The sequence below is a fragment of the Bos javanicus genome, chromosome 25, assembly GCF_032452875.1.
Source record: "Bos javanicus breed banteng chromosome 25, ARS-OSU_banteng_1.0, whole genome shotgun sequence".
NCBI classification, from domain to species: Eukaryota; Metazoa; Chordata; class Mammalia; order Artiodactyla; family Bovidae; genus Bos; species Bos javanicus.
The window spans coordinates 41,538,572-41,559,975 of NC_083892.1; the positions used below are offsets into that span (position 1 = coordinate 41,538,572).

At 68.0% G+C, this 21,404-nt stretch overlaps 1 protein-coding gene across 4 annotated transcripts; it reads left to right on the forward strand.

Moving 5' to 3' along the window:
• Positions 1-9: 9 nt before the first annotated feature.
• MICALL2 (MICAL like 2) lies at positions 10-19,285 on the forward strand. 4 transcript variants are annotated; one of them, XM_061402373.1, is made up of 18 exons: positions 79-356; positions 7,826-7,874; positions 9,540-9,681; positions 10,426-10,613; positions 11,251-11,363; positions 11,619-12,362; positions 12,803-12,832; positions 13,732-13,991; positions 14,697-14,787; positions 15,418-15,578; positions 15,928-16,080; positions 16,620-16,684; positions 16,781-16,901; positions 17,046-17,136; positions 17,599-17,672; positions 18,202-18,316; positions 18,662-18,708; positions 19,090-19,285. In XM_061402373.1, exons 1-18 carry the CDS (start codon positions 214-216, stop codon positions 19,182-19,184), a joined length of 2,682 nt encoding a protein of 893 aa, XP_061258357.1. In that variant the 5' UTR covers positions 79-213; the 3' UTR covers positions 19,185-19,285. The 4 variants fall into 4 exon arrangements, with proteins under 4 accessions (XP_061258358.1, XP_061258357.1, XP_061258359.1 ...); XM_061402375.1 differs by having other exon boundaries at positions 286-356; positions 7,761-7,874; XM_061402374.1 differs by lacking the exon at positions 12,803-12,832 and having other exon boundaries at positions 10-356.
• The last annotated feature ends 2,119 nt before the right edge of the window (positions 19,286-21,404 follow it).

The window sequence follows — 21,404 nt, forward strand, 5'->3', positions numbered from 1 at the left end:
GGCGTGGCTTAGCTGGGGGCAGGGCCAGGCGGGCGGGCTCCGGCCGCGCTCCCGCCGGCTCCTAGTGCTCCCGGGGCTCCTCGGCCGCGGCTCCTCGTCCTCCCAGCGCTCGGGGACGGGGTTCTCGTCCGCCCCCCGGGCTCGGGCCGGGCCGCGGCCACCGGGAAGCGCTGTCCGAGCTCCGGCGCCGGCCGGGCGGACACCGCCGCCCGCATGGCGGCCATCAAGGCGCTGCAGCAGTGGTGCCGGCAGCAGTGCGAGGGCTACCGGGACGTGAGCATCACCGACATGACCACGTCGTTCCGCGACGGCCTGGCCTTCTGCGCCATCCTGCACCGCCACCGGCCGGACCTCATGTGAGTGCGCCGCCGCCCGCGCGCCGCCGGGGAGACCGAGGCCGGCCTGCTCGGGCCGGGCGCGGGGCAGTGGACTGCGGCCAGGACCCCCGGCCCGGCGGGACGCTCCGCAGGCTGCCCCCGCGGCCTCAGTTTGCCCGACCACCAAGTGGAGCTGGGCCGGAGCCAGGACCTCCGGCCGCCCCCGCCGGCTTAGTCAGTCTGTGACTCAGGCCAGCGACCTGGGCTCTGGCCACAGCCAGCCTTCCTGGCTGGTCTCCCTGGGAAAGGGCCGGCACAGCTGCCCTTCCGGGCCCTCTGAGACCCCCCACTGTCCTGAGACCTAGCCACCAGATCAGGGGCCCTTACTGATCGGACTGACTGTGGGGTACTGCCCCTCCCGGAGCCTGTTTAGGCACCTTTAGGAATGCAACCCAGGGTCACTGTAGGGGAGGGGCTAACAGAGCCAAAAGCTTGAGACCACCCGGGTCCAGGTCCCACTGGCTAGGCCTCAGTACCCTGGGATGATAGGGCCAGAGACAGGAGCGTTGGGAGGTGGGGCAGTCTGGGGACTAGGTCGTCTCCCCCCAGGAGCGTCTCGGAGCCGAGGCTGGGAGGTGGACCCTGCCCTGCTGCCAGGCCTTGTCCCCATTCTGGGCCCTTCCATCTGTTACGCACTCAGCAAACACTCTTTGACTGGGACCCAGCTGGCTGGGACAAAGCTCTGTGCCGTGAGGCCCTGGGCCCCTGCATCGTGAGAATTCACAATGAGTAAAGCTGCCCGGGCGGGTGCCTGGGCTGGCCAGACAGAGGCTCGGGAAGAGTGTCCTCAGAAGATGCCTTCTGGGAAAGCAGGGTGTTTCAAAGTTCTCCCGAGAAGTTGTGGGTGGAGCCAGAGGTGGGTGGAACAGGTTTTCCAGGGAGCCCGCAGGTGGGAGAGGCCCGAGGCTGTACCTCCTACAGTAAGTGCTGCCCTCGGGTCTGCTCTACAGACCGGGAGACCGAGAGACCGAGGCCCAGGGAGGAGGCATCCTTTCTTGGGACACAGAGCACAATCAGGCAGAACCAGAGCTGGCACGTGCCCCGACCCCCCCCACCGCCCGCACCCAGATGTCCCCTGTACCCCCAGGGACTGTCCCCAGGCCCTCTAGAGGGAAGCTGGTCTTAAGAAAGAGGCCCGCAAGGATTTCCTCCTGCAGCCGGGGGTTGTGAAATGCACGTGTGAGGCCGGTGGGCTGTGCTCTCTGCCCCCAGCCCCGGCTTGGGGATGCAGCGAGTGTTCCACACTGAACACCTGAAGCTGGGCTTTGAGGGGTGGGCTGGGGTCTTGGAGACTGGGGCACGGACTAGCAGTGGAGGCTGGGGCAGGCAGGGTCCTGGGGAAGGCTAGCTGGTGACTGAGCCCAGGAAACCTGGACAGGGTCAGCAGGAGGAGTCTGCCACTGGCGAGAAAACCAGCGGGTGTGGCCTTCTGCCAGCCCCACAGCCTCAGGACACCACATGGGTGTAACTGGAAATTTGGGGCCTTTCCGAGCCCCAGGAGTGCCCAACTGTTCTCAGCTGAGCTGGGGTTGGAGGCCTGTGTGTGTGCAAGCCTGTCCCAGCATGCACTGCCCACAGGTGAACACAGGCGTGCACATGTGGGTGTGTCTGCGTCCTGGCGCAAGTTGGTGTCATGCAGCAGTTCCGATAACCGTTATTGAGTGCCTGCTGTATACTCAGCACTCCGCACTGTGCCAGGTGGCCTTCCCCCGCCTCAGGCAGGGAGTGATGTAGAGACGGACAGCAGACAGACACACGGACAGGAGCTCCAGGCAGCTCCAGAGGTGGTGAGGGCGGGGCAGGGGCCGCTGGGGCAGGAGGAGGCCTTGCCCGGCGCAGGGGATGGTGTAGCCCCTCCTTGCTGGCTTGGTGTCCATCACCTGCCCCCTGGACTTTCAGCTCCAGGCGGGGGGATGTCCGCTTTGTGCACTGCTGTGTCCCCAGTGCCTGGGACCATATCTGGCGCGTGCCAGGCGCTCAGTAGCTAACAGCATGCAGCCGGAGGTCGGCAGATGTGGCTGGTGCTTGGGGCCCAGCAGGCGCGGCTGTCGTTGCCAGGTGAGGGCTCTGCAGGCGCCTGGGAGCAGCAGACAGGGCAGAGGCGGCCCGTGGCCACAGAGGCAGGGTGGAGGCGCATGGCTGCAGCCGGGGAAGGCCACCGGAGGCCAGAGGGACGGGAGCTTCCGCAGGGAGCTCAGCCCTGCCGGCACCTTGGTGTTGGACTTCCGGTCTCCAGCGTGGGAGGGAGTAAACGTCTGTTACCCTCAGCCGCCCCGTTTGCGGATGTTTGTCACGTTAGCCGTGGGCGACGCGTCAGGGTCCCGTACGTGGCGGGGCCTGGAAGGGACTCCACAGATACTAACTGGTGGGGTTCCGTGAGCGTGGGCCCACGTGCGTCGCGGGCCTCTGTCTGTGCCCTAAGCACCCCTCCTCTGCCTCTGGCTCCGGCCACGCCTCTGGGCAAGGGGATGGCCTCCCCAAGAAGCTCTGAGCCGCCCCACCGGCCCCCAGCGGTGCAGGAGGGGAGGAAGCATGTGGGAACTTGGCAGGGTGGCTCCTCCCTGGTCAGACCTGGGTGAGACTCACCCCCTCCCTCCCCATCCTGTGAAGACCCCCGGCAGCAGGAAAGTGGACATCCTGTCTCCGCGTCTCCTAGCTTTGCCACCAGGAAGGCCTTCCTTTTACCTCTTCTCAGGCCTTCCTGCTGCCTGTCTCCTCCTGGCGCCCAGCGGAGGAGCACACCAGTGCGGGGCTCCGGCTGCCTGCTGCTGGGTCCTCACGGCAGCTCTGCCCAGCGGGACCTGGGGTTCCCGTGTGCCCTGCACTGGTCGCCCGCAGGCACCCTGGCAGGTGTGCAGTGTCTGCTGCAGGTAGGGAGACAGGTTCACCCAGCGGTCTGTCCCTGCCCCCAGCCCCCCTGCCGAGCCCACTCTGAAGCTGTAGGTTCACAGATGGGCCTGGAGGTGCCGCCCACAGGCTCTGTTCCCCAGTGACGCCACACCTGCCCAGCAGCCAGGTGAGCTCAGGAACAGCTCAAAGTAAACACTCCCGTTCCGCCTCCGGGCAGTAAACCTGTGGGGCTGGACCTGGAGGAACCAAGACTCCAGGAGGCCGGGAGGAAGGCGGGCGGGCACGATGCAGCGTGGGAGCCCTTCTCAGAGGCAGGGCTTCCTTCTCCAGGGCCTTTCGGGCGGGTGTGCTGCTGGAGCCCCCCGCCTTGTGGGGGCCCTGGAGGGGTCAGGAGTCAGGGAGTAGGGCTCTGTGCAAACTTGTGGGGTGCCCCCCGCACCCCACAGTCCCGTGGGGAGTGACCTGACCTTTCCCTGCAGCTTGTATCAGGCTGGGCCAGAAGCAGGGGCGGTGGTGGGGGGCTCCCTGACCGCTCTGGGAGACTCACCAGTCATGGTGGGGTCAGGAGGCCTAGTCCCAGAGGCCCCCACCCAAGACCTAATTCCTGGGCCAGGGCAGAGGGGCCAGGCCCCGGGCATGCGATGGCCTCCCCACCCTCCGGCGCTGGCTTTGTGGTCAGCAGGAAGCCACCTGGGGACCAAGCCTTGGCTCTGGCTTGAGAGCTGTAGCCCGGCCCTGTTGTGGCCTTCCGGCCAGCTCTCCAGGGTGCCTGTGGGAAGAGGCTCGGGTCCGAACCCCCGCCTGACTCCCCTTTCAGCTGCTGCACGAGCCCCAGGCTGACCCCTCTTGGCTGGGCCTACTCCAGCCTGGGGGAGGCCTGCAGCCAGACGGCAAGCAGGGGGGCGTCCTGGGGCCAGCCCCACGCGTGGGGACCCCTCCCTGCCTCGCCCTGGCCGCCTCCTCGCCCCAGTCCCCCAGCCTATTCCGAGGTGTCTGCCTTGGTGTCTCTGGCCCCAAACCAGCTCCCCCCGCCCCAACACTCTCTTCGGCTCCGTGGCCTCTCCTGTCTCCTCCCTGGGTGCTTTCGTGCCTATGTGTCCCTCCGTCTGTGTCTCGGCCTGTCTGTCCATCTGTCCCCCTCTCTGCTCCCCTTCCCTGTGGGATTAACCCCAGATGTGCTGGAGGCACCTGGAAAAAAGGCTCTGCTTCTGGCATTCCCCACCCCCACTCCAGCCCTAGAGCCCACCCCCACGCAGCTGCTTTTAGTTCCAGGAAGTAAACAGCGTGAGGTCAGCCCTCCAGGAATTTGGAAGGGGGTATGCATGCCCAAGAGCCCCCGGGGCGTTGGAGATCAGCAGCCCTGCTCAGCTGTGGCCGCGGGGGGCAGGGGCTGTGCGTGCCCGGGCACTGTGCCAGGCTGGGCGCTGGCCAGGGCAGGGCACCCAGACCCAGTGAGTTCATTCATTCAGCCAGCGTTGCGACAGTGAACAGATGCCCAGGGGGCCCCTCGCTCAGCGAGCACTGCACAGAGGAGCTCGTCAGAGCGTTTATGGAGCACGGGCTGTGTGCTGGCCCCAGGCAGGTGCCTTGGAGTCGTAACAGAACATCCATGATTTTATCGTTACTATGGTTATTTTTATTTTTGGCCACACCGAGTAGCTTGTGGTATCTTATTTCCCCAACCAGGGGATCAAACCCGTGCCCCGCCCAGAGGGGAAGCAGAGTCCTAAGCAGTGCGCCGCTGGGACAGTCCGGGAACAGGCCTGATTTACCTGGGGCTGGGGGTGCTCTGGGTCCCCGCCCACAGGTGTGCAGGTTTGACCCCTCAAGGCCTTAAACTGAAACACGAGCTGGCGCCAGGCCTGCCTGAGTCAGACGAGGGGTCAGCCCGCGGGGCCTGTTGGGCAAGGTCTGCAAACCGGCGGCTGAGGCACAGAAGGAAGCCGTCCCACCGGCCCGTCCAGGAGCCCCGGGCGGGTATCCGCAGGGCTGGTTCCCTGTGGGCCTCCGCCCTGGACATGCGGATGCGGTCTGCTCCGCGAGCCTCCACTCTGGGCCTCTCTTCGTCCACGTTTCCCATTTAGAAGGACGCCAGGCGTTTTGGGTTAGGGCCCCTGCTGACTTAGCTTGATTCTCTCTGTGAACTCCCTGCTTCCCAGCAGGGTCACGTCCTGAGGTCGTGGGGGTTAGGGCTCCAAACGGCCCCTTGGGGAGGATAATTCAGCCCGTCCCACCGGGGATTCACCTGCTGGGAGAAGGCTGGCGACCTGGGGTGGGCGCTCCTTGATGCTCTCTGAAAGGGTTTGCAAGGCCACTCTGACTCTGGCTGTTTCCGCCACCCCGCTGAGCCAGGGCGATGCCGGCCGAACCCCCTGCTGAGGGAGCTGTGAGCTCAGGCTCTGGGAGAAGGGGCGCTCTGGATGCAGGCAACAGCGTGAGCCAAGGCCCGGTGGCAGGAGACAGGGAGTTTGGAGAGAGCCGGGTCTGGGTGGGGCATGGTCGCTGTGGGACTGGTCAGGGTGGTCTGGCCCAGCCAAGGAGCCTGGGAGGCAGGTTGGCTTTGGTGCTGAGTGTGGTGGCCTGGAACTTGAGTGGAAGGGCGATTCTGCACCCTCTGGCTGGCACACCTTGAGCCTGCTCAGTGGGGCTGACCCCAAGCCGTGGGTGCCCCGACCTGCCCTGGGTTCTGAGATGTTCACTCTGAGTCTGCAGGTGGACAGGGTCCTGTGGGCAGCTGGCTGCCCCCCACCTCGCAGGACGGAGCCGCTGCAGCCCCCCGGGTGGACCGAGGCCAACGCAGGGGGCAGAGGGCTTCCTTCTTTTGCTTGTTTGGAGACAAAACAGACCTTGTTATCCTGCCCTGCAGCACCGAGCATCTTGCTGAGGACATGGCCGTTTTGGTCAGTGACCCAGGGCAGGTCTGGAGAAGAGATTGGGCTTTCAAAGGGATGCTGAGGTCAGAAGGGCCAGCCTGGCCGGGAGTCGCTGGACGATGGATGGAACCCAGCCAGTCCTCCAGCCACGGACTGCGGGGGAGGGGAGGCCGGGCCGCCACGCCCATTTCCCTGCCCCGCCATCATTTGTCCCCGCAGACAGCCTGCTGGCGACCCTGCCCCGGGCACAAAGCACCTCTGTTCTCCTGGGTGGTCTCACATCTGGGACCAGTTACCTGGGAGGTGGGGGTCCAGGCGGAGACCGGTGGGTCCCGAGGAGCCGGGCAGGGCAATGAACAGCAGCCAGAAGCCTGTGGGCCCCCCGACGTGTGGCCCAGGGCCAGCCTCAGTTTCCTCATCTGTGTACTAGGCCTCCTGGGTATGTCAGGGGTCAGGGGGTCAGTGCACGGTCAGGGCTGGGAGCCAAGGCCTCCCGGGCCAGGTGGCTGCAGGGTCTCCTTTCTGTTTGTGACCTCCCCAGCTTCAAGGTGGGCGTGAGCAGCTACGGTCGCCCTCTTAGGTGGGGCCCCAAGAGAAGAGGGCCCTGCCCGGGTCGGGCAGCACTGGGGTGCAGCCCTCAGCTCTCTCCTGTACCCTGAGGCTTCTGCAGAAGATCACCCCAAAGTGGCGAGGCTGCCGCCCAGCACATGGACAGCCAGACAGACCCATATGTGACCAGGCCTCCCGGAGGCGTTGAGCCACCCAGCTGACTGTCCAGGCCTGGGCTGGCTGCCTGTTGGGGCCCGGCTGTGTCTTCGGCTTGGACCGTCCTCCCAGGGGTGCCGTGCGGTGCTGCGCGGAGTCCTAGGCCTGGCCTGGAGCTGGCACCAGGCTTATCCCCCTTCTGGAGTGACCTCTGTGCTCTGGCCTCTCCAGGCCGGGCCTGGGGCCCCTGCACACTCGCGGCAAAGTGCGGGGTGGGGGTGGGCGTGGGGGCTCTGACATTCTCAGCCTGGAGGGTCTGCCCCCTTAGGAGGACGGCTGGGTACCTGGCGGGCACGTGTGAACCTCAAACGCCAGGACTCTGGGGCCTCGACCCTGCTCTGGTCCTGTCGTCCTGCTGTGTGGCCTCGGGCATGTACTGAGCCTCTCTGCCTCATCCCTGTCTGTGAGCGGGGCGTTGACGGCGTCTGCAAGTGCCGGGCAGTGTTTGTACGGAGCTGGGGACAGCAGCGCTCACAGGCAGCGCTGAGTTCATACAGGGAGCGAGAGGAGCCTGGAGCTGGCGCAGGGCCCGGCCTGCCCTGACCACTGGGCCGTGCGCACCTCCGTCCGTGGAGCCACTCGCTCTGGGACGCTGGCCTCTTGGGACCCCCCAGCTCCCTGCCAGGGGGCGCCCTCCCTGAGTGGGAGCCCGGCAGGGCTGACCGCTCTGCCGCCCAGGGCCTGCTTCCAGCCACACCTAACGGGCAGGATCATGTGCAGCCTCCACAGGGTGAGAGGTGACGGTTGTAGCTGGGGGCCCGTGTGGGCCGTGAGGCCCAGGTCAGAGGAGGTGCTGGATGGCCTCCCGGGCCAGAGCCCTGCCCTCCTTGCGGTCGCCGTGCGACCTGCTTCCTTCCCCACCCCCACCCCGGCCTCAGTTTCCCCCTTCCCCCAGGCCCTTCTGGCTCCTCCTTTCTTGGACCCTGAGCTGCTTTGAACACCAGCGTTCTTATTTTCCAGAAACTTCGATGCTCTCAGGAAGGAAAACGTTTATGAGAACAACAAGCTGGTGAGTGCCCGCTTGTGCCTCCCCAGCCCGTGTCCCAGGGACCCTCATGGGGCGACGTCCCCAGGGGTCGCTTCAGAGTCGCCGCTGCCTGCAGGTGGTCAGGGGAAGGGCCAGCCCGCGCAGGGCAGCCCCAGCTCCCAGAGCAGCCCCTGATCTTGCAGCCAGGCCCTCCCAGTCCCTCTTCCTGGACCCTCCTTCCCACCCAGGGCAGAGCAGGGGGAGTGGGCGGGACGGGGCCCCTGGGGGTCCTGGGATGGACCTGCTCTCAGGCTAATGGCCTCAACTGCTGCCTGGCTCTCCTACCATGGACCCCTCCCGGCTAGCCTCAGCGTCTCTGCTGCTCAGCGAGCTCCTGGCCACCCGCCGATGCCAGGGCGCTGGCCCGTGCTCACTGCGCTCCCTTGTGGGCCTGGCCTGGGTGCAGCCGCTGCTCGGCGTGGACAATGGGAAACTTAATCGAGATGAAATGAAATGGCATTTTCAGTTCCTCAGCGGCACTGACCACGTTTCAGACCCTCACTAGCCACACGTGGACGGCTTGGGATGGGATATGCCCACTGTGACAGGGTGGTTAGACCACCTGACCACGGGGAATGTGTGTGCGGGTGCGAGGCGTGGTGAGGGGACCGGGGTGCCTCCCTGGGTGAGGCCAGGAGGGGGGCTGCGGAGGTGAGGCTCCGGGGCTGGAGGGCGCCCTGCTTGTGGGAGACAGCGGGCGGGGCCGGCAGGGACGGAGGGGGAGGCTGGAACAGTGAGAGGAGAAGGCTGGAACAGAGCTGGGGGGGAGGTCGGAAAAGAAAGAGGAGACCAGAACAGAGGGAGGAGCCTGGAGCAGCCGGCAGCCCGGGGTGTGGGGACAACTTGGCTTCTTCTCTGAAGGCTGTTGTGCTGGGAGCTGCCCCTGGTGCCACAGGGTCTGTGCAGGGCGGGGGGCAGCCAGAGGAGCCAGATCCCGCCTGTGTTTGAAGGACTTAGAGGCGGCGGGAGGCCTCGGTATCTGGCGTGGAGGGGCCATCACCGCTGGGGCTGCGGGGCTGCGGGCCCAGGAGCCTCCTGGATGCACAGAGATTGGGGGAGTCACGGTAGTTTAGGGGAGGAATGGAGTGCGAAGGCGGGAGCCCACTGGGCGGGCAGGAAGAGCCCCGACGGCGCAGAGCCAGGTAGGGGAGGCAGCCCGAGGCGGGGCAGGGAGACGCAGAGGCCAGGGCCAGTGGGGAGCCCCTCCTGCCAGTGCCCTTCCAGCCGCGGCCCCCGGCTTTGGCTCCTAGGACACAGGTCCCCGATGGCCTGGGGAGGGCTTCTCCCATGGAGAGAGCTGCCCCGTGACCTGTGAGGCCCGTGTCAGTCAGGAGTGCACAGATCCGGGGGTGGGGGACCGTTGAGGGGTCTCCACGGTGACGGGGTGGAGTCCCTGAGGACCAGGGCCCAGACGGGCCCCTGGCTCCTTCAATCCCGTTGTTGGGGTGTGATCCCCATTATACAGACGGGTAAACTGAGGCCAGGGAGCCACGCAGGCCGAGCAGACCACGAACCAGAACCTGACCCTTCTGGACTCCAGGCAGTTCTGCTGCCTCGGGCCCATCCCACTCCTCCGGGGGTAGCTGGTGGTCTGGCCAAGGAGGGGTGGGGTCTCCCGGCCCCTCGCTGACCGCCGCCCTCCCTCAGGCCTTTAGCGTGGCGGAGGAGCAGCTGGGCATCCCGGCCCTGCTGGACGCCGAGGACATGGTGGCCCTGAAGGTGCCCGACCGGCTGAGCATCCTGACCTACGTGTCCCAGTACTACAACTACTTCCAGAGGGGTGCCTCCGGTGAGCGCTGCCCTGCCCAGGCCCCCCGCGGGCAGACACACCCAGCTCTCCCGTGCCCCTCCGGGCCTGGGTCTGCCTGTCTGCATCCCTGGGGTCTGCGCCCACAGCTCGGGCGGCGTGGCCAGCCCCACTGGGCTCTCAGGCCTGACGCAGAGACCCCCCGTTGGGTGCTGACGGTCAGCTGGCCCTGGCAGGGTGCAGCTGCTACAGGCCGGACAGGGGAGGGGCTGGCCGGGGGGGACGTTGCTCCAGCTGCTTTGTGCAGCAGTCTCCCCACCTCCCACCACGCCTCGTCTCACCCAGGCTCAGAAATCCCCGGATCGCTCTGGGCTCAGGGCCAGCCTGCCCTAGAGCCCCACTCGGTGGGGGAAGAGAAAGTCCCTATTCCCTGCCCGCAGAGCAGGGCTCTTGGGGAGGGGAGGGGATGGGGGAGGGCAGGGGATGGGGGGAGGGGAGGGGATTAGGGAGGGCAGGAGATGGGGGGAGGGGAGGGGATGGGGGAGGGGATGGGGAGGGCAAGGGATGGGGGGGAGGGGAGGGGGGAGAGCAGGGAAGGCCAGGCCCTGCTGCGAGTGGAAGCAGTCAGGGCCGCCCCCCACCCAGGCCCCCGCCCATACCCCCCCACCCCAGCTCCCGCACTGGCACTGGCACCTCCAGGGAACCCACACTGGGTGGGGAAGAGGGTGGCTGGACTCTCAGAGCCAGCATGAGGGGCCTGGGCCCTGACCCCGTGTCTCATGCCAGCTGAGCGCACGGCCGGTGTCAAAAGGCCGTCGTCTAATGCCAGTGAGGAGCCGTCTGGAAAGAAGGCCCCGACCCAGCGCACCCAGCCCGCACCCGGCCCGGCCCGGGGACAGCCGCTGTCTCCAGTCAGCACAAACCGTACTGTCCAGCGGAAAGATGGGGGCACGGAGGGCCCCCCGCGGAAGGCTGTAAGCGCCCAGCCCCTCACTCTGGTTCATGGGTTCTCTGTCAGCTTCCCCCGAGCAGGGCGCTGGGGCCTGAGTGTGCCCAGGATGTGGAGTCCCCTCAGGGCCCAGACGTGGCCCCAGCTGCCCCCTAGACTGGCCCCACGAGCTCCTTCAATGCTGTGATGGTGGGGGTGTGATGCCCACTGTACAGACGGGTAAATGGAGGCCAGGGAGGCCCTACAGGCCCAGCGGGCTGCAAGCCGCTGCTTCACCTCAGCCCCTCCCCCGCCCGGTGGGCCTGGAGAACGGGCGGTGTGTCCTTTGCTCCCAGGCCAGCCCTGCAAGGTGAGGTGGAGACGGGATGGGGTAGGGTGGTCACTCCAGGCTTCCCCGCCCGGGGCGCTGGGAACTGGGTTGGATTTCTGCACCTTGGGGTGGGAACTGGAGGTGTTGGAACCTGTCCTGGTCCTCAGGGTCCCCCAACATCAGCCCCCAGCCCCCCTCCCCTTGGACCAGGCTGGAGACCCTGAACTGAGTCCAGGCATGAGCCTCCTCTGGGGCCTCGGTCTGTAAACTGGGATCTTCCAGCCCCTGGGTGGCTGGGCGGGCTGGGGGTGGGCGGGCTGGGGCAGGCAGCTCAGTGGCGCCCACCCCCCAGGGCCAGGCCGCGGGGGGCTCCCTCAACAGCAGCTGCGGCGTCTGCGGGCAGCACGTGCATCTCATGCAGCGCCACCTGGCAGACGGGAGGCTGTACCATCGTGGCTGCTTCAGGTGGGCGTGGGCTTGTGCACACGCGTGTGCACGTGTGCGTCTGTGTGCGTGCTGATGGGTGTGGGCACTTCCCGGGGCGTCTGCACCCCTAAGGAGGGCCTTGGGCGAGACTACCTCAAAATGATTGGGAGATGGGGTTTTTGAGTGACTCACCAGCCACACTAGGGGACATGGGACGCACACGTGTGTGCCCTGGGAGGAAGGAATGAACACGCGTGTGGCTGATGGAGCCTTCCCCGCCCCCAACCCCCGCAGGTGTAAGCAGTGCTCCAGCACTCTGCACTCGGGGGCCTACAGGGCCACAGGAGAGCCCGGCGTCTTCATCTGCTCCAGCCATCACCCCGAAACCACCTCTGCCAGCCCCACGTTGCCCAGCCTGGCCTCCAGGCGGCATGGAGCCATGTCCATGGACTCGGAGACCCCTGGAGGCCTGAGGAAGACGCGGGAGGCAAGCGGACAGAGAGACGTGGGGCCAAAGGCCAGGCTGCCTGGCTGGGACGCCGTAGCGGGCAGTACGTCTGCTAGAGGTTCTGCTCCAGCTGCAACCGACCCGCCAGCCCCCGCTTCATCCCGAGTCCCCACGGGGAGCCCAGCTGCGCCCAGGCTCATGGTGGGCCCTGCAGGGGGTGAAGCCGGAACTCATGTAACCAGCAGCTCCCTGACGGTATGGCCGTCGCCAGCAGGCAGACCCCAGCCCACCGGGACCCCGAGTGCCCCGGATCCTTGCCCGGCCACACCGCAAGGCTGGGCCACACCCCGAGTCTCAGCCCCCCAGACCAAGCTCAGTTCCAGGCCGGCGTCTCCAGTGCCAGCAAGCACCCCAGCCTGGACCCCATCATCCTCTAAGACCCAGCAGGCTCGGGAGCGGTTCTTCCAGACCCCCGGAGCTGCCCCCGGCCCTGACCCGGCTGCTGCAGATATGCCTTCCAGGGACGGCCGCAAGGAGCAGGCACTGAGCTTCCTCCGCAAAACCCTCCCGGAGCTCGGGGCGCCCGGCAGGTGGGTGCAGGAGGGGCCTGGGGCCCAGCGGGGTTGGGGCAGCCGGGGAGGCCGGGGAGGTGCTCGGGGCTTCGGCCCTGCCTGGCGTGTGGCACTGGGGCTGCCCATCCCCAGCCTGTTTCCTGACCGGGGGGTGTGGGGACTGAGGAGGGCCTGGAGGCTGTAGGCGGGGGCCACAGCTGGCCCTGTAGAGCCGGCTGCATGTGTGCGGGGGGCCAGGCCATGCTCAGTCCACGTGAGGACACCATGCACAGATGAGGGGCCGGGGCCACGGGTGGTCTGAGCGTTGGCGGGGCTGAGCACAGCCCAGTGTCTTCAGCATGCGGGACCCTTCAGGGCCGCGGGGTGGTGGGTAGAGGTGGGTCTCCACGCTCGTGTCCTGGGGCTGCTGGACAAGCGGGGCCCAGGCAGCTGCAACCGCAGGCATTGTTCCTTCACAGAGCTGGAGGCCGCGGGTCCGAGCGCCAGAGGTGGGCAGGGCCGCACCCCAGCACAGGCTCGCGGGGGCGCCCGTGGCCCCTGGCTCGTCTCTGCTGTCTTCACGGGCTCCTGTCTGTCCATCTGTCCTCTCCTTCTCTCCTTTCCCTCTTGTCTTTGACGTCAGGGCCTCCCTCATCCAGGATGAGCGAGTCGTAGCTTGATCTCACCTGGAGAGAACCTGTTTCCAAATAAGGTCACGCCCTGAGCCCCTGGGGGGGCGGGGGGTGGTGCACCGTGGTGCCCGGTACACGCTGGAGGGTCCATGCCAGGCTGGTGACAAGGCTGCAGCCACTGCCCGGAGTTGCCCTTCCCATCGGGGCCGCTCCTGGCTTGGAGCTGCTGACGCTGGCGGGTGCCAGGGCCTCCCAGGGTGGGCACGGGCAAGCAGACCCCCTGCCGCTGCAGCGCTGAGGGGTGTCCAGAGCTCTCGGGGGCCGAGGCTGTGTGAGCGCTCCCGGGGTGCCCCCTGTGGGGAGCCCAGTCTGGGGGGATGGGGAGAGAGAACTGGTTTGCCTGAGGGGCCCGGGGCCCCACTTCCTGCACAAGTGCGCTCCCGGGGGCGCAGTGGCTGTGGGCGGGCCTCGTGCATGTCACTCAGGACGGAGCGCAGACTCTGCCATGCAGCCCGGCTGCTCCGGGCGGGCCGGGGGGTCAGGGAGGGAAGTCAGGGTGCTGCCCACGCCCTGCACGTGGTGCCTCGGGGGGTGTTCAGTGCCAGCCGACCCCAGAGCTCACAGGAGGGCGCGCCAGGGCCAGACGCAATGCCCACACCCGCAGCAGCCTTCAGGAGGGTGGGCCTTGGGAAGCGTCTCAGGGAGACGAGGGGCTGCTTACTGCCTGGGGGTCGAGGGAGCTCCCACCCCTGCTGACACCCGTGCCCCGCCAACAGGGCCCCCACCACCGCCACCCCCGCTCCCAGCTCCCATCCCAGATCCGAGGGGCCCGGAGCCAGTCCGCCAGCCAGGGCGTCACTGCCCACATCCCCACAGACCCTCAGCTCCCCCGCGAGGATGGGGCCTCCCGCCACCCCGGGTGTGGGCAGTACCTCATGGGCATCCCAGGAGGCCAAGAAGGGCTCGGCTGCCTCCTCAGGGGCTGTCGGGGCCGGTGCTGGCTCCAGGCTGAAGCTGGAGGCCCCGCTGGCCAAGGGTAAGAGCCCCCAGTGTGGGCGGGGTGCAGGCCGGGCTGTGGGGGTGGTGGGGTCCCCGGCGTCCCCGCGCCCAGCCTGCCGCCGTGTCGTGGCCACTCTGTTCCCAGCCCGTGGTCCTGTTCCCAGCCTGGCTCCTGGGGGCCCTTCTGGGGGGCTGTCACCCGCTGGCCCAGCCCCACAGCCCCGCCGCCCTATGGCGACGGCGCCCTGGCAGGGTCCCCTTCCCGTGGGTCCCTCCTCACTGCCCAGAACTGGCCTCGGGGTCTGTTCTCCAAAGGCCCTGATGCCCTTGACTGCCCTGGCCTCGTGCTCCAGGCCAGCGTTACGGGCACTTTGCTGCAGGACTGTGCACTTGGCTTTTTCTTGGCGCCGGGGCTGCCCCTGAGGGCACCCGTGGGGTCACTGGGCGGCTCAGAGAACGCAGGATCCAAAGCATTCTTCCTCCTCTTTCGTGGCTGAGCCCCCAGCCCGAAGGCCATTCTGCCCAGAGCTGAGGAGGCCTGCAGACGGTCACCCCACACCCGCACGGAGTCCCTGGAGCGCACACCCTGTTTGGCAGCAGGAGAAGCGGGCAGGGACCCCCCAGGCACACAACACAGCGGGGAGTCCTTCCCAGGAGCCAGGCTGGCCGTGGGGGCGCCCGAAGGTGGGGTGGTGGGAGGAGCGGGAGGGGCAGCCTTTCCCAGCAGACTATTCCCATCCAGGCCCAGGCGCCAGCCCCCAGGGCAGCCCGGAGGACCAGCCGGCGGGGTGGAGGGCCCGCCTGAAGCCCGTGGAGAAGAGCCCTGTGGACAGGTGCGTGTGGCAGGCCCCCGGGGCGCTGAGCCTCCCCCGCCTGTGGCCAGGGTGGGCACCGGGCAGGCACGGAGCAGGCGCTTCTCACAGGCCAGCCACACGGCGGCCAGTTGGCACCCATGGCAGGGCTGTGTGCCGTCAGCCCGTGCGGGTCAGCTGTGGAAGCGGGAGCCTGGGGGGACAGGCCATGTGCCCTCAGGCTGCTGGCCTCGGGGGGTCAGGCGGCTCCAGGGAGGGTCCATCAGGACCCTCGGATCCTCACTGAGCCAGCCTGGAGGCCCCAGGGAAGGAGAGCACCCGAGGTGCGTCCCCCCAGGGCTGACCTGGGACCCCCACTCACTGTAGGCTTGGCAGAGAGAGGGGCAGGGAGGGAGAGAGGGCCGCTGCAGGTCCGCGGTGCGGGGTGGCCTCCCTGTGTGAGCTGCGGGGACCCATCCTCATACACGCTCCAGGCGGGGGCCGTGTGTGCATCGGCCGTGTGCGCCTGAGCACACGCTCACACCTGTGCACACACATCTGCTCTCCAGGTGAGGCCATCGGGGCCGAGAGCTGCACACGTGCTTCAGACTGGTCTGCACAGGGTGTGGGGAGGCCTGTGTCCCTCCCCTGACCTCCTGCCTCTCTGCCCAGGGCCCCGGAGGCAAAGGAACCTCAGGTCCTGAGAGAGCCGCGGGCAGGTGATGCAGCCGGGAAGGCGTCCGGGAGCTCCAAGGCGGGCATCCGCATCACGCTGACCTCTGTGCGGGTGGACAGGACGCCGGGCGCGGCCGGCCCCGGGGCCAGCCTCCCAGGTACTGCCAGCAGAGGCCCCCACCCTCCTCTGCAGGCAGCCCCGGTCTAGCAGGCCCTTCCCTCGGGGGCAGAGCAGCCGCTGGTCCTGGCGGGCGGGCATGCCTGTGTGAGGCGTGACTGTGCCTGTCTGCTCCCAGCCCCGCTCTGCCTCCCCAAGCAGGTCCCCTGTGCCCTCAAGGGCCAGGCTTCTGTCCCCTTCCCCTCCCATGGACGGGGCCAGCCGGGCAGACTTGGATTGTGGCCTGACACCCATGTGGGCACCCTCCAAGGGGCCCCAGCTCAGGAAGGCAGGAGGGGGAGGGCCTGGGCCTACCGGCCTGACACATGGCTCATCCTCACCACGGGTAGCCGCGTCTGCGTCTGCATCCCCTCTCAGGAAGCTGGCTGTCCCAGCCAGCCTGGATGTTTCTGGCGACTGGCTGCAGCTTGAACCATCGAGGAAGGAAAGCCCTGCCCGGAGCCAGAAGGAGGAGGAGAAAGGTCCTCCGCAAGGCAAACCAGGTGAGTCCAGGGCATACCGCGTTCCTGCTTGGGATCCGTTGGAGGACATGCCCCGTGGGGCTTTGGAGGATGCATAGGAGCTCGTGAAGCCTAGAATGGAGGAAGACAAGCCTCCAGTGCCAGCAGAGGCGAGTGCACCTGGACGTGCCGGGCTCTGTGTATCTGAGGTGGGGCTGGAGGTCTGGAGGGGCTGGAGGGGCTGGGCTGGGCCCCAGGACGGGATCAAGGCCCCGCCTCCCTCCTGGAACCTGAGTCACCCTGGCAGCGATGGGGCATCTGCTCCCGGCATCTTGTGGGAAGGGTGGCTGGGGTGCTAGCTGCCAACCTAGAGGAGGGCAGGGCCCGGGTGAGCACAGGGTCTCCTGGGATTTGTCTGCCAGCTCGCACTCTTCAGGCGCCAGCAGGGGCTGCTGGGCATGGCAGGCATACCAGGATGCCAGGGCGTCCCGGGGGGCAGGGCTGGGTGGGCCCCACTGCAGACCACGTCTGGGTCATGCTGGGCCTGGTGCCTGAAGAGGCTCATCCTGCCCCTTCCCCAGGGAGGCCTCCAGGCCCGGCCGGTGTAGCTGCTCCGCCTGCCAAGTCGGCAGCCTCCCCAGTCAGGGTGAGTGGGCTGGGGTGGGGGTGGGTGAGAAGCTCAGCCCCGGGACCCGGGCGACTCACGGCCGCCCCCCACTTCTCACCACCCGCTCATCCCCAGCTGCACCCCGACGACATGCCGCCCGAGATCCAGCGGCAAGTGCAGGACATTGAGAGGCAGCTGGATGCCCTGGAGCTCCAGGGCGTGGAGCTGGAGAAGCGTCTGCGAGCGGCTGAGGGGGGTGAGCGCCCCCCACACCCCGGGTTGGGGCCCCCTCCCTCCCCCGGTCGGGCCTCCCCTCCCCACCCAGCATCCTGACCTGGCCTCAGCCAGCGTGGCCCTGGGCGCCTCGGCCGGCCTGCGCCCAGCCCGCTCCTCTCTGTAGATGACTCAGAGGATGCCCTCATGGTGGACTGGTTCCGGCTCGTCCATGAGAAGCAGCTGCTGTTGAGGCTGGAGTCAGAGCTGATGTACAAGTGAGTGTCTGGCCGTGGCCCCCTGGAGGGGCCTTCTCCGTGCAGGTACATGTGTGCACACACAGGTGTGCTCGCGGGCGTGCTCGCGGGCGTGCTCCCGGGTTTGCCCGTGGGTGTGCTCGCGGGTGTGCTCGTGGGCGTACTCAGGGGCGTGCTCGCAGGCGTGCTCATGTGTATGCCCGTGGGTGTGCTCACGGGCGTGCTTGTGACGGAGTGTGCTCACGGGTATGCCCGTGGGTGTGCTCACGGGTGTGCTCACGGGTGTGCTCCCGGGTTTGCCCGTGGGTGTGCTCGCGGGTGTGCTCGCGGGCGTGCTCCCGGGTTTGCCCGTGGGTGTGCTCACGGGTGTGCTCGTGGGCGTACTCACGGGCGTGCTGGCAGGCGTGCTCATGTGTATGCCCGTGGGTGTGCTCACGGGCGTGCTCGCGGGCGGCCAGGCTCACAGCCACGCACCGTTGACAGGGCCAGGGATCAGCGCCTGGAGGAGCAGCAGCTGGACCTCGAGGGGGAGCTGCGCCGGCTGATGGCCAAGCCGGGTGCGTCCAGCCAGTGGCGCGGGGCGGGGCTGCAGGGCGCGGGGTGCGGACTTCCCTGGGCCCCCGGCTGGCTGCCTGGCTGAGCTCCTCAGCCTCTCTGTGCCTGGGTTTCATTCCTGGAAAATGGCGATCCCAGCGCCCTCTCCTTCGGTGGTGGTGAGGGTTGTGTGGGGCGTGCCGGGAGCAGCTGACAAGAGTCTGTTGGCATCGTGGTTCCCGCAGCTGAGTGCAGGGCTGGGGCTCGGGTCCTGGCAGGCCTGCCCGCCCCTTGCCATAGTGCTGCGAGCCCGCCGTGTCTGGGACGGGCGGGCGGTGTTGTGTGCGTGGCTGTGACAGCTGGGAGGGGCCCGCAGCGCCCCCCTCCAGTTCAGGCGCTGTTCACTTGCTCCCTCAGCCAGTGCTGCCCCTCACAGGCCAGGGACCCCCCTGCTCCGCCAGGGGAGGAGCCTGACCTTTGGGGAGTGGGGACACCACGTCCCTGAGCAGGGTGGGGACAACAGGGTTCCGCTGACGCCAGCTGTCCGTGCAGAGGGTCTGAAGTCCCCCCAGGACCGGCGGCGGGAGCAGGATCTGCTGGACCAGTACGTGCACACGGTCAACAGCCGAAGCGACATCATTGACTTCCTGGATGAGGACCGGCTTAGGTGAGGGGTCCAGGGGGGTCCGGGTGAGGGGGGCTCAGGACCTCTCCTCTGGTCAGCCGGAGGAGACCCACCCTGTGCATTTTGCAGGTGGGTCCTGAGGCTGAGGGCGGGCCCTGCCAGGCAGCCCGGCTCCCAGGGTCTCCCCTAGTGAGACCCCTGGTGCACGCCGGCCCTTCCGACCCCGAGTCACTGTCCCAGGCCGAGAAGCGGGGACCCGCGTGGGGCGGGAGAGGGTGGTTCAGTGGTGTGGCCCGCCGGCAGGTGGTGAGAGGGCTGGTGAGGTCGGGCGGTGTGAGGGTGCCCGCACCCCCGCCGCTGCGTGCCCTCACGGCCGCTCCGTTTCAGGGAGCAGGAGGAGGACGAGGTGCTGCAGAGCATGATCCAGAAGCTGGGTGACTGGGGCTCCGGCTCAGGGGGGGCGGGGCCGGTGGGGGCGGGGCGGGCCATCGGGGCGGGGCCTGTGGTGCGTGGGCGGGGCCTGTGGGAGGGAGGGGGCCTGCCGGCCCGCGGGGCCGCAGAGGCGCTTGGTCAGGAAGGCTCACCATGAGGCAGTGAGTCTCCCGGGCTTGAGGGGTCCCATGGTCGGGGCGAGGGGAGGCCTCGTCCCCCAGATGGCGCCCAGCCCGGCGGGTGCTCTCCAGGCAGGCGCTTGGCGCGTTCCCCTGGGGAGGGCGGCGGGTGGGCTCTGCTGGGGCCTGGGAGGCCCCGCGGGTGGGAGGCTGTGGGGAGCCGGCCTCCAGGTGGGCGAGCGAGGCCCCTGTGTCCGCCCCTAGACCTGCAGAGGAGCGGCGAGGAGCAGAGGAAGAAGCCCAGATTCCGCTTGTCCAGCATCTGGTCCCCCAAGAGCCGGAGCAGGACCCCCGAGTAGCCGCCTGGTGGCGCTGCAGGACCCTCACCTGCGAGTGGGGTGGGACCCACGCTGCCCGCTCTGCGGGGTCCGGGGCGCCTCAATAAAGAAACTGACGCGTAGCCTGGCCTCCGTGTCCCGTCCGGCCCTGAGCTCCTGACAGCCCAGAGGTCTTAGCCACCGTCCTCTGCTGCTGCGTGGACAGGCCTGTGGCCTAGGGCACTCACAGCCTCTCTGGACCCGGCCTGGGCCCTCTGGGATGGGCCTGCTGGCTGCTTCCTGGCCTGGTGGCGCGGACAGGCTAGACGTGAGCCTTCAGGAGCCAGGGCAGGGCCGGGTCTCTGCAAACTGCACCGGGTGCGGGCCCCCCACTCGTGGGGATCCCCGTCTAGATCTGTGACTTTGACCTTTGAGGTGAAGGCCAGCTGGGCCCCTGTGGGCCGTGTTCCTGGCGTCCAGCAAGGGAGAGCCAGGCACCGCCCTGCCCGACCCCGGGTAAGGGGGCCACGGTCCCGCAGGGCAGGCCTGAGGGAGCAGAGGTTCCTCGCAGCCCAGACCTGCGTCCTCGGCAGCGCCAGCCCGGGCCCCTGGACCGCAGTCAGCCTCCCTCCCAGGGCTCAGCCTCCCAGCCCAGCACGGCGAGTCACAGCCGTGTCTTCCTGTGGGGTCTGCAGCCACCGCGGAGCCCACCATGGTGGTCCCGCCCTGGGGACCCTTGGCAACAGCAAAGCACGGACACTCCCCCACCTGGCAACAGGTGGCGTCAGGACCCTGTAGGTGCCCGTGGGGATGGGAGCCCCTGGCTGAATGTGCTGGGCCCACCGGCTCTCAGCTCTCTGTCCTCACGGGCTGTGGGGGTCTCCGCTGGGGTCTGGGGAACCGTGATCAGGATGTGACCTGACAGGGCGGGGCGTTGCCTGGCACAGAGGTGGACTCCCGGTCCCGGCTGTGCTGCTGAGCCGCGTGGCCTTGGGCCAGGGCCCTGCCCTCCCTAAGCCTCTGGTAGCAATGGGCTGCGTGTTCCTGGTGAGGTTGATTGGGCCACGGGGCTGAGCCTGGCCCAGGAGTGGGTAGAGGGGCTCAGAGACTTCCTGCCGACCCCTGGATAGCGGCCAGATCCTGGTGGAGGGCGGGGTGATGGGGGGCTGTGGACAGCCCTGGGCCGTCAGTGGGGCCTGGGCCCTGCAGGGACTCGGCCAGGTAGGGCAGCCTGACGTCCTTCCGCAGGCACTGGGCACCGTGGTGGCTCTGAGCAGAGGCGCGGGGCCCTTGCGTGTTAGGAAGAGGACCTGGAAGGGCCCCGGGGCTGTCAGCCTGACCCTCCCTGAGTGCCAGCCCCTACACTATCCTCCCACGCGGGCCCCTGCGGCAGTGTGGCCTCTTCACCACCAGGGGGAGGCAGAGGGCCACTCAGCAGAGCCGATAGCTGCATTTTACTGACAAGGAGACGGGGGCTCAAAGAGGTGCGGCCAGCCCCCTGGAGTCACACAGCAAGCTAGGTGTGGCCTGGGGCTGGAACCTGCAGCCCAGCTCCAGCACCCCTGTGGCAGTGCCCTCCACGTGACCCGGGAGCCCGGGTGGGCAGGTGCACAGGGCATCTTGAGACGGAGTGGGAAGGATTCCTCCCGGCGCGTGTGAGGTTGTCCAGCCCGTTAGGGGACAGCCCTGGTGGGGACACGCACCTCATAGGCACCCCCGGGGAGAGGGGGCTGCCCTCCATCATGGCTCCTCTTTGGGGCCCTGGAGGCCCCCCTGGGGGTGCTGGGGGGCTCAAGGTAGCAGATCCCCTGCTGGCGGTCACACCCCAGGGTGTGAGCTGCTGGCAGGCTGTGCTTGCTGTCCACCCGGGGGCCAGTGCCCGGTCATGGCAGGTCAAGCCTGGCGGTGTCCTTGGGGGCCGAGGAGTTACCAGGTCACACAACATGCATTCCATCGGGGGCAGAGCAGGAGGGGCCGCAGGGACAACCCTCGAGGCATATAGGTGGGGCCCGGCTTCACTGCAGCCCCCCAACTTGGAGGAGAATTCAGCTGGTGCTCCAGCCCCAGGGGGCCCCAACAATTGCAAGAGGCCCACAGACCAACAGGAGTGGGCACGGCAGTGTGCAGTGGGCACAGCGCTGAGCGGGAGGCTTAGCTGGACCCATGCCCAGCTGGGAGGTTCCTGGGGCTTTGAGATCCACCTGTGCATACAGGAGGCGCTCAATATGGCCTTTCTCTTCCCAGACATGGCCCAGAGGAACC

Bases quoted from the DNA above. Each gene is read 5' to 3' on its own strand.
- MICALL2 (XM_061402373.1), top strand. From the start codon at position 214: ATGGCGGCCATCAAGGCGCTGCAGCAGTGGTGCCGGCAGCAGTGCGAG. The intron at 357-7,825 runs GTGAGTGCGCCG...CTTATTTTCCAG, and splicing joins CGCCACCGGCCGGACCTCAT to AAACTTCGATGCTCTCAGGA. The intron at 10,614-11,250 runs GTAAGCGCCCAG...CCCACCCCCCAG, and splicing joins AGGGCCCCCCGCGGAAGGCT to GGCCAGGCCGCGGGGGGCTC.